This window comes from Macaca fascicularis, chromosome 6 (genome assembly GCF_037993035.2).
Source record: "Macaca fascicularis isolate 582-1 chromosome 6, T2T-MFA8v1.1".
Lineage (NCBI taxonomy): Eukaryota > Metazoa > Chordata > Mammalia > Primates > Cercopithecidae > Macaca > Macaca fascicularis.
This window is the reverse complement of record NC_088380.1, coordinates 61,290,262-61,304,759: the sequence shown is the minus strand read 5'-3', so window position 1 is coordinate 61,304,759 and position 14,498 is coordinate 61,290,262. Positions and strand designations below refer to the sequence as shown.

At 42.2% G+C, this 14,498-nt stretch overlaps 1 protein-coding gene across 1 annotated transcript in view; it reads right to left on the bottom strand.

The window, feature by feature from the left end:
- IL31RA (interleukin 31 receptor A) overlaps positions 1–13,840 on the bottom strand; it is a 55,393-nt gene extending 41,553 nt beyond the window's left edge. Inside the window, exons 1-3 of the mRNA XM_045393721.3 lie at positions 13,767–13,840; positions 4,932–5,049; positions 1,473–1,654 (exon numbers count right to left, since the gene is read on the bottom strand). Coding sequence (XP_045249656.2) covers positions 1,473–1,654; positions 4,932–5,049; positions 13,767–13,824 — 358 coding nt within the window. The 5' untranslated portion in view covers positions 13,825–13,840. The remainder of the gene's footprint in view (positions 1–1,472; positions 1,655–4,931; positions 5,050–13,766) is intronic.
- Positions 13,841–14,498: the final 658 nt, after the last annotated feature.

Genomic DNA, 14,498 nt, shown 5'->3' with positions numbered 1-14,498 from the left:
TGGCCGGGCACAGCATCTCACACCTGTAATCCCAACACTTTGAAAGGCCGAGGCAAGCAGATCGCTTGAGCTCAGGAGTTTGAAACTGGCCTGGGCAACACGGTGAAATCCACCTCTACAAAAAAATATAAAAATTAGCTGGATGTGGTGTGTACCTTAGTCCCAGTTACTTGGGAGGCTGAGGTGAGAGAATGGCTTGAGACCAGGAAGGGGAGGTTGCAATGAGCTATGATGACATCACTGAACTCCAGCCTGGGCAACAGAGCCAGATCCTGTCTCAAAAAACGAAGAAAAAAAGCAGCTGTGTGTATACATAGTGTGACTGAGAAAGCACCATCCAGACCTAGGCAAGATGTATACTCAGAAAAGAACTGAGAAGACTTTAAGTTTTCACCTAGGGCTAATCCCTAGGCTCAGAGTAAGCCCAACAAATCTATGAAGAACAGCCCCAGAACAGAGTCAGTCTGCAAAGACTTGAAGAGGTAGCTGTTTTTTCCAATGCCTAATTTTTAACAACAACAAAAATTGCAAGGCATACAAAGAAACAGGACAACATGGCCCGTTTAAGTAAACAAAATAAAACCACAGAAACTGTCCCTGAGGAAGCCCAGCAATCAGAATTTCTAGACCAAGACCCTAAAATGAACATCTTAAATATGTTCAAAGAGCTAAAGTTAAACACGGACAAAGAACTAAAGGAAATCAGGAAAATGATACATGAACAAAATGAGAATATCAACAAAGATACAGAAATTTTTTTTTTTTTTTTTTTTTTTTTGAGACGGAGTCTCGCGCTGTGTCACCCAGGCTGGAGTGCAGTGGCGCCATCTCGGCTCACTGCAAGCTTCGCCTCCCAGGTTCACGCCATTCTCCTGCCTCAGCCTCCTGAGTAGCTGGGACTACAGGTGCCCACTACTGCGCCTGGCTAATTTTTTGTATTTTTAGTAGAGACGGGGTTTCACCGTGGTCTCGATCTCCTGACCTTGTGATCCGCCCGCCTCGGCCTCCCAAAGTGCTGGGATTACAGGCGTGAGCCACCGCGCCCGGCTGGAAAATATTTTTTTTAAGTCAGAAGTAGTGAGGCATTTTAAAAACGAATAATTTTATGCTCTTTTCCTTTATGAGCAATGACATTGGCAGGGTGAGGTGGTGGGGAGAGACCTTTTTGTTTCTTTGAGTGCAATTACAAACTACAAGAGGAAACCAGTGGCCCACAAAATAGCTCTTGTTTCTCATTCCTTTTTTCTCATTTGGTGAATCCCTTCCTTCCTCCCTTCCTTCCTTTCCTCCCTCCCTCCCTCCCCCACTTCCTTTCTTCTTTAATTAGAAGATGAACTTTCTGTATACCCACAACACGTATTATATCCTTGAACCTGATGAGCCTACTTTTGAGTTCACAGATACCTCTTTAACAAAGAAGAAGGAGGTAAACATTTAATAAAGAGTATATAAGAATATCAAATAACACTTACCTATGTCCTCTAATCTCCAACATGTCATATCAGATTTAATTACACCATCTCCATTTTCAGCTTCCACCTCAATGGTATAATTATCTGGGATCGTTATTCTTGGAAGGAAAAAAGAGCACGAAGCACGATTTTCACTTGTAGAACTACTGGTTGTACAATTATCATGTTTTTTTCCAAAAGCGCTTTGAAGGAAAAAGTTATTCAACATGAGTTTAGTACAATGGTTTGGAAACTTAGCCATATTTAATGTATTAAGCAGTATTTGTTAGTTTTTCTCTGGGTTTTTCTTGAGAACTGTATAGTCCAGGATATTTGGTTGTCCTCTTTCCAACTTCCTTCCTCACCTCCAAGGAAAGGTAAAGGTTACCTGCTTTCTGCCACCTGAGATGCTTTAGGAGCCATGAAAACCTCTTTGGATCCCTGTAAGTCATGAAAAGTTACAGTTGCAGTGTATGTCCTATTGGCAAGAAATCATGGGTAGGTTCCTGAAAAAGCCAGATTCTAGCCTTAAAAATTTATTCTTTTACATATGTATGTAAAAATATATTTATATATATAAGGATTTGTTAAATACATTACGGTAGATACATAAATAGAATTTAAAATGATGGTTTTTAACATACTATATTGATTGATATGGAAAGATGCATCTACTGCTGGTGAAAAAAGTAGGATGCATATCATGTATAGAACGATCATAGTTACATAAATATAAAGATATTTACATAACTATTTGTAGAGATATCTAGAGAGATCATCAAAATGTTCAAGTTGTTACCTTTGGCAGTGGGATTCTGGGTAACTTTTTACATTCTTTATAATTTTTCAGGTTGAATTTTTGAACATTAGTATATATTGTTTTCAGAAAAATCTTTAAAACAGATAGATTGATGATAGATTAGATATATACTATCAAGCTGTAACTTAACGAAAACAAATACACATATTAGTGGGAATCAGATGGGTGGTTCTAGCTATAGTCCACATGGTTCTGGGGATTGTGGAGGAGATAAAGCAGGCTGAGAACAGAAAAGAAGGCCCACCTTGCAAGGTACCAGTGTTTGCTGGTGTGCAGGAAGAAGTCATACAGGAAAACATAGTCACATAGAATCATGGAATTTTGAAACTAGAAAGGACCTCAAGAGTGGTTGATGGTTATTTTACAGCACAAAAATGGCCTCCAGGGCAATGTGTCATGGTTATAAGCACAGGTTCTAGAATCAGACCAGGTTTGAATCATGGCTTTGCCCCTATTAACTGTGTGACTTGGGCAGGTTCTTTAACCTCTCTGTGCCTTAGTTTTCTCATCTGTAAAATGAAGACAGTAATATATCTATAGCATGGGGTTATGAGGATGAAATGAGCTAATACACATAAGGCACTTTTAAAATGTCCAGCACAGAGTCAATACATGTGAGCTGTTACTACTGTTATTGTAGTTGAATGCTTCTGCATTTATTTATGCTGTGACCTTTGAGAAATGACCTTTCTCTCCTTTTCCACACCTCTAGACCTCCTTTCAGCCTCAGTTCAAAAATCACTATCTCCATGAAGGCATCCCCAACTCCTCCTTTTTTCCCCAGGAAAAATTATTTCCTATTGTTTCTGGACATCAGAAACACGACCCACTGAAAAGTGCTCCCAGGTAGGCCATCCACAGGGAAACCCTTCCACTTTGCTTGGAAGAGATCCTCTTGCAAAAATGCAAGCAGTCTAGGAGTTCTGGAGAGCCTAGCTGGCCTGAGGCCATCAAGGGGAGCTGTGTATAGGCCTGGGGACGCCCAGGTGTTTTCTATTTCTCCATGTCCAACTGGTGATAATGATGACAACCCAAAGGGAAAGATGGAGGAAGAGGGGAAATATTTCTATAAGACAGAAAAATAGGAGTAAACCTATAAAGGTGCCCAGATTATTCAACACTGGGACTAGAACTGACAAATCTGGAAGAAAAGTCATTTGGATCACGGGTTATTAGGCCTCTATCATTCTTATTTTCTAAAACAGGGATGAGCAAATGACAGTCTGTAGGTCAAATATAGCCCATCTCTTGCTCTCGCACAGCCTGTAGGCTTAAGACTATTTACATGTTGTTAATGGTTGAAAAATAAATAAAACGAAGAAAAATACTTTGGGGCATGTGAAAATTACATAAAATTCATATTTCAGTGTCAATGGATAAAGTTTTATTGGAAAGCAGCCATGCCTATTGGTTTATATATTGCCTATAGCTGTGTGAGTGCTATAGCAGTAGTGTTGAAAAGTTCTGACAGAGACCGATCTCCTTCTGAATATTACTATATTTACCATCTGGCCCTTTACAGGAGAAGTTTGCTGACTCCTATTTTAAAGCATCTCTCTGACATAGGTGCTCATAGCTATATCAGTGCTGCAGAGAATACTGCTTGTTTTTTTTTTTTTTTTTCATTTTTTCCACTGAAAACATAAAGTGGACTTCCCTTGCAACATGAGATTTTGCTTAAAAACAAAGAATTTGCAATCACAGACTAAAGATCATCTTACAATGCTTCCCAACATGGGCCCCCTTATTCATTATTCACAAGAAGGAAGTAATGAGCTATGTTAAAAAGTTTTGTTAAAAAGGACAGGCACGGTGGCTCATGCCTGTAATCCCAGCACTTTTGGGGGCTGAGGTGGGCAGATCACTTGAAGTCAGGAGTTCGAGACCAGCCTGGCCAACGTGGTGAAACCCCGTCTCTACTAAAAATACAAATGTTAGCCAGGTATGGTGGTGTGCACCCGTAATTCCAGCAACTTGGGAGGCTGAGGCAGGAGAATCACTTGAACCTGGGAGATGGAGGTTGCAGTGAGCTGAGATCACGCCACTGCACTCTAGCCTGGGTGACAGAGTGAGATTGTCTCAAAAAAAGAAAAAAAAATTTTTTAACCTGCAAATATTTACTTAAAACATCTAACTTTTGGCTAGAATTATAATTAAAAATTATAAAATTTTCATTCTACAGAATTGGAATAAAGAGGGATGCTTAAGGTAGTAAAAAAAAAAAAATTGGGGAATCATTGTCCTGTGGAACACTGCTTGACAGAGGTCACACAGCAAATTAGTGGCAGACCATGGTCAATTGCCTCTTGGTTCTGGGATTACAACCCTACTTACTATATCTGGATCCAGAAAGAATGAACAGTTTTATAACACATTCTGGGAAGAGGCAGGGTATAGTTGGGTGGAGTAAATAAACAGATTTTTCCACTGTGACTGATCTCAGCCAATGGGGAATCCAGGAGGAGGTCACCACTGGCTATGCCTCCCCTCCCTCTGCAGCTCCAGATCCCGTCCACAAGCCACTGGATGCACACAGAGATCACCCAGAAGCTGTCACTGAGGAAACTTTTTTGCTTCATCTGGGATGTGAATCATGAATGAATCAGGAGCCTCTGCCTCCCCCATGCCCCAACCGATAAAACACAAGCTCCTGTACTTACTAAGTTCTCTTAGCTGTGTACTGGGTATAACTAGTTTCCTTTCCTGGACTCCAAGTGCAGGTTAAATTTTTCCTATAGTAGTAGACACAGGAAATGTTCTCAGGCTTAGCTGGCAGAGCTAAATAAATTAAAAACATACACACACAAACACAAAAATTTCAGTATACAATAAATATTGCCAGCATTGAACATTTTTAATGGAAAATATGCTGATCAAAAGCTAGATTTTTTTGGTTAGTGGCTAGATGTAATGGGTTCTTTCAATTAGGTTCAATGGAAAGAATCTAACTTCATCTCTTTAATTATTCCCTTTGAAGAGCTAGATTTCTACTTTTTTAAGAAATCCTTTTTTACATTCTTACTTAAAAGTAACACTGGAGAAGCAAGCATTTTTAAAACACCAAGAAATACATACAAAGTATTTGTGATATACTCAGTAAAGCATCAAATGGTAGAATCACTCTGGATAACCCATGGGTAACAGATGATGAGGGCATAAGCAAGAATACGACCATGCCACACTTCACCCATGTGTATCAACAATTTTCTTTTCCAGAAGACTGTACAGTAATTTATGAAATATCTTCAACTGTATCTCCATATCTTAGAAATCTTGCTCCTGAGAGCTCCCCACTCCATAGCATCCACACTTTCATAGGGAAACCAGATACTACCATCTAGAACAGGGACTTAGACCTTTAAGGGTTCATGGGTAGAATTCAGGGGTCCATGAACTTAAATGGGGAAAATTTACATTTTTAATTTTCACTAACCTACTGTTGAAATTTAGAATTTTCTTCCATCATAAGTGTAATCAGCAAACCACAGTAATAGCATCATTGCCTGTGACTTTGTCACCATTATAAATCACAAATATTTTCATATCATATTTTGGTTGCTGCAGGTACCTTAAAATATTTATATGGTTTGGTTGTGTCCCCACCCAAATCTCAACTCGAATTGTATCTCCTAGAATTCCCATGTGTTGTGGGAGGACCCAGGGGGAGGTAATTGAATAATGGAAGCTGGTTTTTCCTGTGCTATTCTCATTGTAGTGAATAAGTCTCATGAGATCTGATGGGTTTATCAGGGGTTTACGCTTTTACTTCTTTCTCATTTTCTCTTGCTGCTGCCATGTAAGAAGTGCCTTTTGCCTCCTGCCATGATTCTGAGGCTTCCCCAGCCATGTGGAACTGTAAGTCTAATTAAACTTCTTTTTCTTCCTAGTTTCCGGTATGTCTTTATCAGCAGTGTGAAAACGGACTAATACAATTTGAAAAAATTATCACTATTTCTGAATTAAGGTAATTATTAATATTAGATCTAAATTAAGGCAATTATTAGGTCTTCTTATTTAATGTGTTAATAATGAAGACCACATATTACCAGATCACAAATTTGTTTCTTTAATATTTTGATGATTTCATTTCAGTATATTTTGGTATCTTTGTAATGCTATTTATTTTATTTGTGCATTTACAAACATTGTTTTGAGAATTAGCCCACAGACTTCACTAGATGACCAAGGGGTTGATCATAAACACACACACACACACACACACACACACACACACACACGCACAACTAAGAACTAAGAGCAATTTTAGACTAAGGGCCATGTTCAGCTCTGAGGCTTACACTCAATTCTTTGTTGAACCTTTGGCAAGATCATAGTCTTAAGAAGCAGGCATTTTTGAGAGAGGAGGGCAACTTCTTAAATTACATATCAAAGGAAGCTCTAGTGCTTCCTAGGAAGGAAGTCTCTACCAGATAAAAAGTAGGAAAAAGCTGATCACTTCTAACAAGTAAATATGGGGGCAGGGATGGGGAGGGAATGAAAGGAAGGTAAAGGAAAGAATTCTGATGTCAGTGTTCTTGATAGAGCGGTACAAACAAGCGGATGGGTTCCATGCACCAAGGTCATCTGGCTGGTAGCCTATTTCACCGGGTACAGCAAGCCTGGGGAAGATTGCCAGGCTGTAGTCTAGTAGGATTCCTCAATCGCTGGGCAAAGTATGGGTCCTTGGCCTGTTAGGAACGGGGCCACACAGCAGGAGGTGAACAGCAGTTGAGTGAGCATTACCAGCTGAGCTCCCCACCCCCACCCCCACCCCTACCTCAGAACAGCAGCAGCATTAGATTCTTATAGGAGCTGAACCCTACTGTGAACTGCGCATGCGAGGGATCTAGGTTGCTCGCTCCGTATGAGAATCTAACTAATGCCTGATGATATGAGGTAGAACAGTTTCATCCCAAAACCATTCCCTGACTCCCAACCCCACCCCCTGTCCATGGAAAAATTGTCTTCCATGAAACTGGTCCCTGGTGCCAAAAAGGCTAGGAACCACTAGTCTAGGGGAAGCCTCATGTTCCACTAAGCACCAACTCTACAGTGGCATGGAAGTCCTAACAATGTGCTGGCAGAGGGTGGCCTGGTGCAACTCTTCACGTGAGCTCCATGCAGGTGAATGTAGCACACAGGGATCCAGAAATTTCCCTGTGCCCTCAGAGTGGGGGGTGAGGATACAGCTGTGAGACCGGACCAGGCCTGGGATGAGGATGAAGCAGCTTCTATCCACAGAGGAACTTCAGGACCATGGGCAAACAACTGGCGCATAAGCTATGGCTCAAAGCACAGCCAAAGCCAGCTGTCCCATGGGAGATGGCAGAGGGGGATCAGACCACACCAGACAGTTCAGGAAAGACAGAGGGCAACACAAGGACTTCTTCCCACACATCCAAGACTGCAGTCACATAAGCCTTGCTCATCTATTCAGACACCATCTTAAGGAGGAGCAGAGAGCAAGGCAGGAACCCCAAAGAGACTGAGTTAGCCAAAGACATCTTAAACCAGAAGAAATGACACAATGTTAACAAATTTAAGTGCTACCCACACCCTCCTCTTTCTCACCCTTGCCTGACTTTCCAGTGGTAAGGGGACTTTAGAAATTGATTTGTTTGATCATAGAAAATAGGGATGCTCCATTTCTCTGCATATCTGAATAATATTATATATATTTCAACTCTGTCAGAGGTGTTACCCTATAACACGAAGGTGGTGTAAAGGGGTTCCAGAATGGGTGGCATTCATTGTTTTGTTTAGGTTTGGGATTTTAAAAGGGCTGTAAATGTGTGTGTTTGTATATACATTCATGTATTTGGTCTATGAACTAAGCATTGTCTACATGTGTAAAGGAGCCACTGAGAATGACAAATGAGGGTGAGGGAGAGCTAAATGGCTTCCTGTTGTGTCAACATTTCTAGCTCTCTCCAGAGAAGCTGCCTTCCTCCTAGTCCTGCACATGAGCCCGGCACCCACAGCACCCATCCAACAAGCAGTTCAAAGGCTTTCTATCTTTACTACTTCCACGCTGAAAACCATGACAAAGCCAGTGATCTCCAGATCCAAATGCTTAAAAGGACCAAAGTTAACTGGACCTGAATCAAATAATACTGCATGTTACATAGAGATTGAAAGCTACACCATTAACACATTTCTCAAACAGCCCATGCAGCTTGGAACACTCCCTGGGGATTTTTGGGGTCAACAAGCAGAATGTTAACAGACCCCATGCCTCCCAACTGTCAGGAGGAAGTGCAAAGTCCTACAAGAGGTGAACCAAGCGTTAGCTCGCAACACCCAGGAGGAATAACTCACACACTGTCCCACTCACTCCCTGTCTCCATGGCTCAGAGATAAGGGCAGTGCGTGCACAGTGCATGTGTGTGTATGGGGGGGAGTGTAGTGTGTGGTGTGTATGTGATGTGTATAATGTGTGTGATGTGTGTGTGGTATGTGTAGTATGTGTGCATAGTATATGTGTGAATGGTATGAGTGTGTAGTGTGTGTGGTATGTGTGTAGTGTGGATGTGTATGTGGTGTGTGTGTGTAGTGTGTGCAGGGTATGTGTGGTGTATGTGCAGTATGTGTGTAGTGTGTGTGATGTGTTTATAATGTGTGTATAGTGTGTGTCTGCTGAAGTGTGTGTGTTGGTGTGTGTGTGGTGTATATGGTATGTAAATGATGTGTGTGGTGAGTGTGATATGTTTGTGTGATATATGTGACATATGTGTGGTGTGTGTGGTATGTTTACGATGTGTGTGTGGTGTGACATGTTTGTGTGGTATGTGTGACATATGTGTGGCATGTGTAGTGTGTGTAATGTGTTTATAGTGTGTGTGTAGTGTGCTGTGTGTAGTATGTTTATGGTGTGTGCGTGGTGTGTGTGATGTATATGTGTGGTATGTGTGGTGTGTGTAGTGTGGTGTGTGTGATGTATATGTGTGGTATGTGGTGTGTGTGTGGTGTGTGTGATGTATATGTGTGGTATGTGTGGTGTGTGTAGTGTGGTGTGTGCGATGTATATGTGCGGTATGTGTGGTGTGTGTGTGTCTGTGTGTATATATGTGGGTCTATCCTTAGTCCCTGGCCAAGTTTCTTACACATATTCACACAGAGGTAGCCTGCCCCACCCCCATTTCACTCATACTCGTCACACTAACTCTCAGGAGGATTTCAAAGTTGATTCTTGGCCAGAGAACAAGGAAACAAGAAGCCTTTCCCTGTTTCCCCAGAATAGTCTTAGTCTTATACTATTCTCATTACGGCCTCCTGTGGTCATATTTTATTTTATTTCCTTCTTGCTCTCCCTTGTGTTGGTTGAATCCAAAGCCAGCCACCAAGATATCAGTGTAGGAATAGATCCTCATAGATCTAAATACATCCCAGTCAAACCTAAGTGAATCCTGCTCTTTCCTGTTCTTCCTTAAATACCTCTCCCAAGCTTCTTCAAAAGCTTTGGTAACATATATTAGAAGCCATCAGCCAAAAAGAGAGTCAAATATCTGTTTTTCAGAACCATTAAAAGTGTCACCAGGTGTCAATGATTTTTGGAGCCACCAGGAGAAGAGGAGGTGGCTCCCAAAATGATTTTCCACTCAACCCAGGCTGTTTTTATGAGACTACACTTGTTTTTCCCTTATTGGGTGGCATATGGTGAGAGACAGCAATAGTCTTACAAAGGCTCTCTTGACATTGGTGTTACGAAATAGATCTGTGGTAGATAAAATGAATGCTCACCAATATTTCCAGTGCTCCTCCATAGGGTGGCCATGGGATTTGCCTTGGCCTTTGTCATGTGAGAGGAAGCGTCCAAGGGCTGGTGTATGACTCTCTTCTCTCTCCTCCTCCTGTCACTGCACACCTTGAAAACGCATGCTGACATGGTGTGTGTGAGGACAGCAGAGCCCCACCAGCCTGGGTCCCTACTTACCTGCGGCGGACATGTAGTTGGCTGTTTTAAATACTAATATTTTAGGCTTGTTTATTATTACAGCATAAACAACTCTCCCTGACTAATATCTAAATAGCCTGCTCTCTCCAGTATTCTCAGACTTGCAGGAGGAACTTAACAGTAGTTTTCCCTAGTTTTGTGTCCTCGTGACATTTTAATTCTGCATATGAGGATTTTAGATTCATTTTGTCACAGATTAGGGGGTTGAGGGGAACTGGAATAAAAACTGAACCAAATCAACGTTAGACTTCACTTCTACTTTCCTGCTTTTCTTTACCATTTCCAGTTTCAGTTATCTAGAGTGATTCCACATAGCTGAACAACCTTGGCTCTATGTACTAGAACTGCCTTGGCTGGCAGAGCCTACACATCTGTTGTCCTGCCTTCCTCCTTGTTGGCAATCAGTATGCCTATTTTAAGTCTTACTCAATTCTCCATCAGAAGATTGTCACAAACATGAGTAAAACTGTGATGCACAATGAAGAACACTTCACCTCTGTTGTATTTTCCCCCCTAAACCCAGAAATACTTGTCAGTATTCCTTAAGACTGCCACGGTCATGAATAGTACAGAAAGACTATGAATTTGTCATAGACCAGCAGAGACCAAGGAGACATCACAATTCAATGCAATATGGTACCCTAAATTGGATTCTGGAATACAAAGAAATCATTCAGGCTGGGCATAGTGGCTCATGCCTGTAATCCCAACATTGGGAGGCCAAGATGGACAGATCATAAAGTTAGGAGTTGGAGACCAGCCTGGCCAACATGGTGAAACCCCATCTCTACTAAAAATACAAAAATTAGCCGGGCATGGTGGCACACGCCTATAATCCTATCTACTCAAGAGGCTGAAGCAGGACAATCGCTTGAACCCAGGAGGCAGAGATTGCAGTGAGCTGAGATTGTGCCACTGCACTCCAGCCAGCGTGACAGAGCGAGACTCCATCTCAGATGCTGGTCACTCCCATCTATCTTTCCCTACACCCTCAAAATACAAACCATAGCAATATCCCCCTATTTCTAGAAATAAGGGAAAAAACATTCATCACTTTCCTCTAAGAAAAATTGGGAGAATGTTCTTGCTTATCAGAGAATTTCCCGTATGCAAGAAGAACGTTTTCCAAAATTATAAAGATGTTCTCCATCTCCCTCCTTCCCTCTATACTCATATCACTTTGGTGCTGTTGCAAAGTCAGTGTTTTGAAAAATATCTTGACCGAGAAGAAAAGCAAAGCTAAGCAGGACCAAGGGAAGGATATTCTAGATGAAAACAATGGTGGATATTGGAGCCAGTTTTGTAGGAGCTGGTACATGTGCAACATAAGAAGAGTGGAAAACAGAGATAGAAGACAGAAAAAGACAAGTTGAGGGAAAGGGTGACTTGATAGGAGCCACAGTATCTGTAATTAGAAGTTTAGATTGGATAACTGGGAGCAATTGCTGATGAGAGGGAGAGCAACAGTCCTGTCTGCCTGTATCATCTATTTTCTATCACAACAGTCCCCTACCTTTTGGCACCAGGGACCAGTTTTGTGGAAGATAATTTTTCCATGGACCTGGGGTACGGATGGTTTCGGGATGAAACTGTTCCACCTCAGATCATCAGGCATTAGCTTCTCATAAGGAGCACGCAATCTATCAATAGATCCCTCACATGCATAGTTCACAATAGGGTTCGTGTTCCTATGAGACTCTCATGCAGCTGCTGATTTGACAGGAGGCAGAGCTCAGGCAGTAACTCCGGCTCACCAGCAGCTCATTTTCTGCTGTGTAGCCCAGTTCTTAACACAGTCTGCAGCCTGGGGGTTGGGGACCCCTGGTCTATCAAGCTCCTGAGTGCCACAGGTGTAACCCCAGGGGGCTAAGGCAGGTCATGCCAGGACAGAAGTCTGAAGGCATTCTCATTATCTCTGGGTCATGACTGCCCTCTTGGTGACTCCAATTAGTACATGTTATAGGCTAAATTATGTCTCTCCAAAATCATATAATGAAGCCCTAACCCCCAGTCCCTCAAAATGTGACTGTATTTGGAGATAGAGCACTTAAAGATGTAACTAAGTTAAAATGGGATGATTACAATGGGCCCTAATCCAATCTGACTGGCATCCCTAGGAGGAGGAGAGACACAAGAGTTGTGTGGGCACAGAGGGATGACCATGTAAAGAGGCAGCAAAAGGATGGCCACCTGCAAACCAGCTCAGCTGCCACCTTGACACTGGACTTCCAGCCTCCAGAACCGTGAGAAAATAAATTTCTGTTGCTTAAGCCACCCAGTCTGAGGTATTTTGTTATGTCAGCCTAAGCACATGAATATGCTACATGACGCCTTCCCCACCTTCCCACTACCAGACCAGTGTCTCTGCTCTGAATGTTTTTTTAAACATAAGATATAATCAAACTAATGGATCTTAGATCTACAAGCCATTGTATGGATATTAGGCCTGTAGTCTTGAGTTGGAACACTCTAGAAATATGTTGTTTCATTATTTCCCTTTATATCCTTGGAATTTATGGCAAATAGTATGAAAACCGATTATTTTTGTATTTATATATGTGTATTATATGAAGCCATAGCAACAACACAAAAACTATGGAGCTAAGCACTTCCTATCATAGTAGTTCCCTCTTTCTGTGGGTTTACTTTCTGTGGTTTCAGTTACTAGTGATCAACGCCATCTGAAAATGGGTGAGTACAGTACAATTAGATATTTAGAGAGAGGGAGACCACATTCACATAACTTTTTTTTTTTTTGAGACAGGGTCTTGCTCTGGCCCAGGCTGGAGTGCAGTGGCATGATCTCGGCTCATTGCAACCTCCGCCTCCCAGGTTCAAGTGATCTTCCCACCTCAGCCTCCCAAGTAGCTGGGATTACAAGCATGAGCCACCACACTTGGTTAATTTTTGTATTTTACCAATTTAGTAAAACCCCAAAGAGATGGGGTTTTACCATGTTGGCCAGGTTGCTCTCGAACTCCTGACCTCAAATAATCTGCCCACCTCAGCCTGCCAAAGTGCTGGGATTACAGGTGTGAGCCACTGTGCCCGACCTCACCTAACTTTTATTATACTAAATTATTATAATGGCTCTATTTTATTATTAGTTAGTGTTTTAATCTCTTCATGCCCAAACGTGCCTAAACTTCATCAGAGGTATGTATGTGAAGGAAAAAATATAGTATATATAGGGTTTGGTACTATCCACAGTTTCAGGCATCCACTGAGGATCTTGGAACATATTCCCCCACAGATAAGGGGAGACTACTCTATTCTAAAACAGTAGATGTCAGCACTTTTGGGGTCGTATCTCCCTTTGAAAATATGGTAAGCCATCTTGCCACATTTGCAAATGCATGAGTATATGTGAAACTCCATGCATGTGTGCACACACAGACACACATGCAAATTCAGGGTGTTCACAAGTCCCCTTTTCTATCTGTGGATGTCCATAGTCCAGTGTCGTTTTAAAGTTAACAACGCTTGTCCAAAGAAGGCAATAATAATCACATGACCCGTAAAAGGGCCCAGGCCAACCTACCTGCCAGGTTGAATTTGCAGAGTAAAGGGAAAATCCACAGTGCCCAGGTCCACATCATCCCCAGGTTAACCACGAAGGCTGGGGAGAGAACAGAAAATGACATCAGTCAAGAGTTGGTTTGCTTCATCTCTCTTTTCAAAAGGTCTATTTCCAGTGGCAAATAGATTCGGGGGATTTTGGAGGGAGGAAGGAGCCTATTTTATTTTATTTTGTTGACTATCATCACCTAGATCCTTCATAATTACTCCATCAACCCCAGTCAACATTTTAAAGATTTGCAATTACAACATGTTTTCCTTCATCCATAGTCCACTCGGCTATGTCTTTTTTTTTTTTTTTTTTGAGACGGAGTCTCGCTCTGTCGCCCAGGCTGGAGTGCAGTGGCCGGCTCTCAGCTCACTGTAAACTCCGCCTCCCGGGTTTATGCCATTCTCCTGCCTCAGCCTCCCGAGTAGCTGGGACTACAGGCGCCTGCCGCCACGCCCGGCTAATTTTTTGTATTTTTTTAGTAGAGACGGGGTTTCACCGTGTTAGCCAGGATGGTCTCGATCTCCTGACCTTGTGATCCACCCGTCTCGGCCTCCCAAAGTGCTGGGATTACAGGCTTGAGCCACCGTGCCCGGCCTCGGCTATGTCTTATGAAAAGTATGCCAACTACCAAGAATATGCTCCAGAAAAAAATGAGTCTGTGCAGCTCTGAGGCCATCCTCTGGCCCCTGCCTCAGTGCCTAG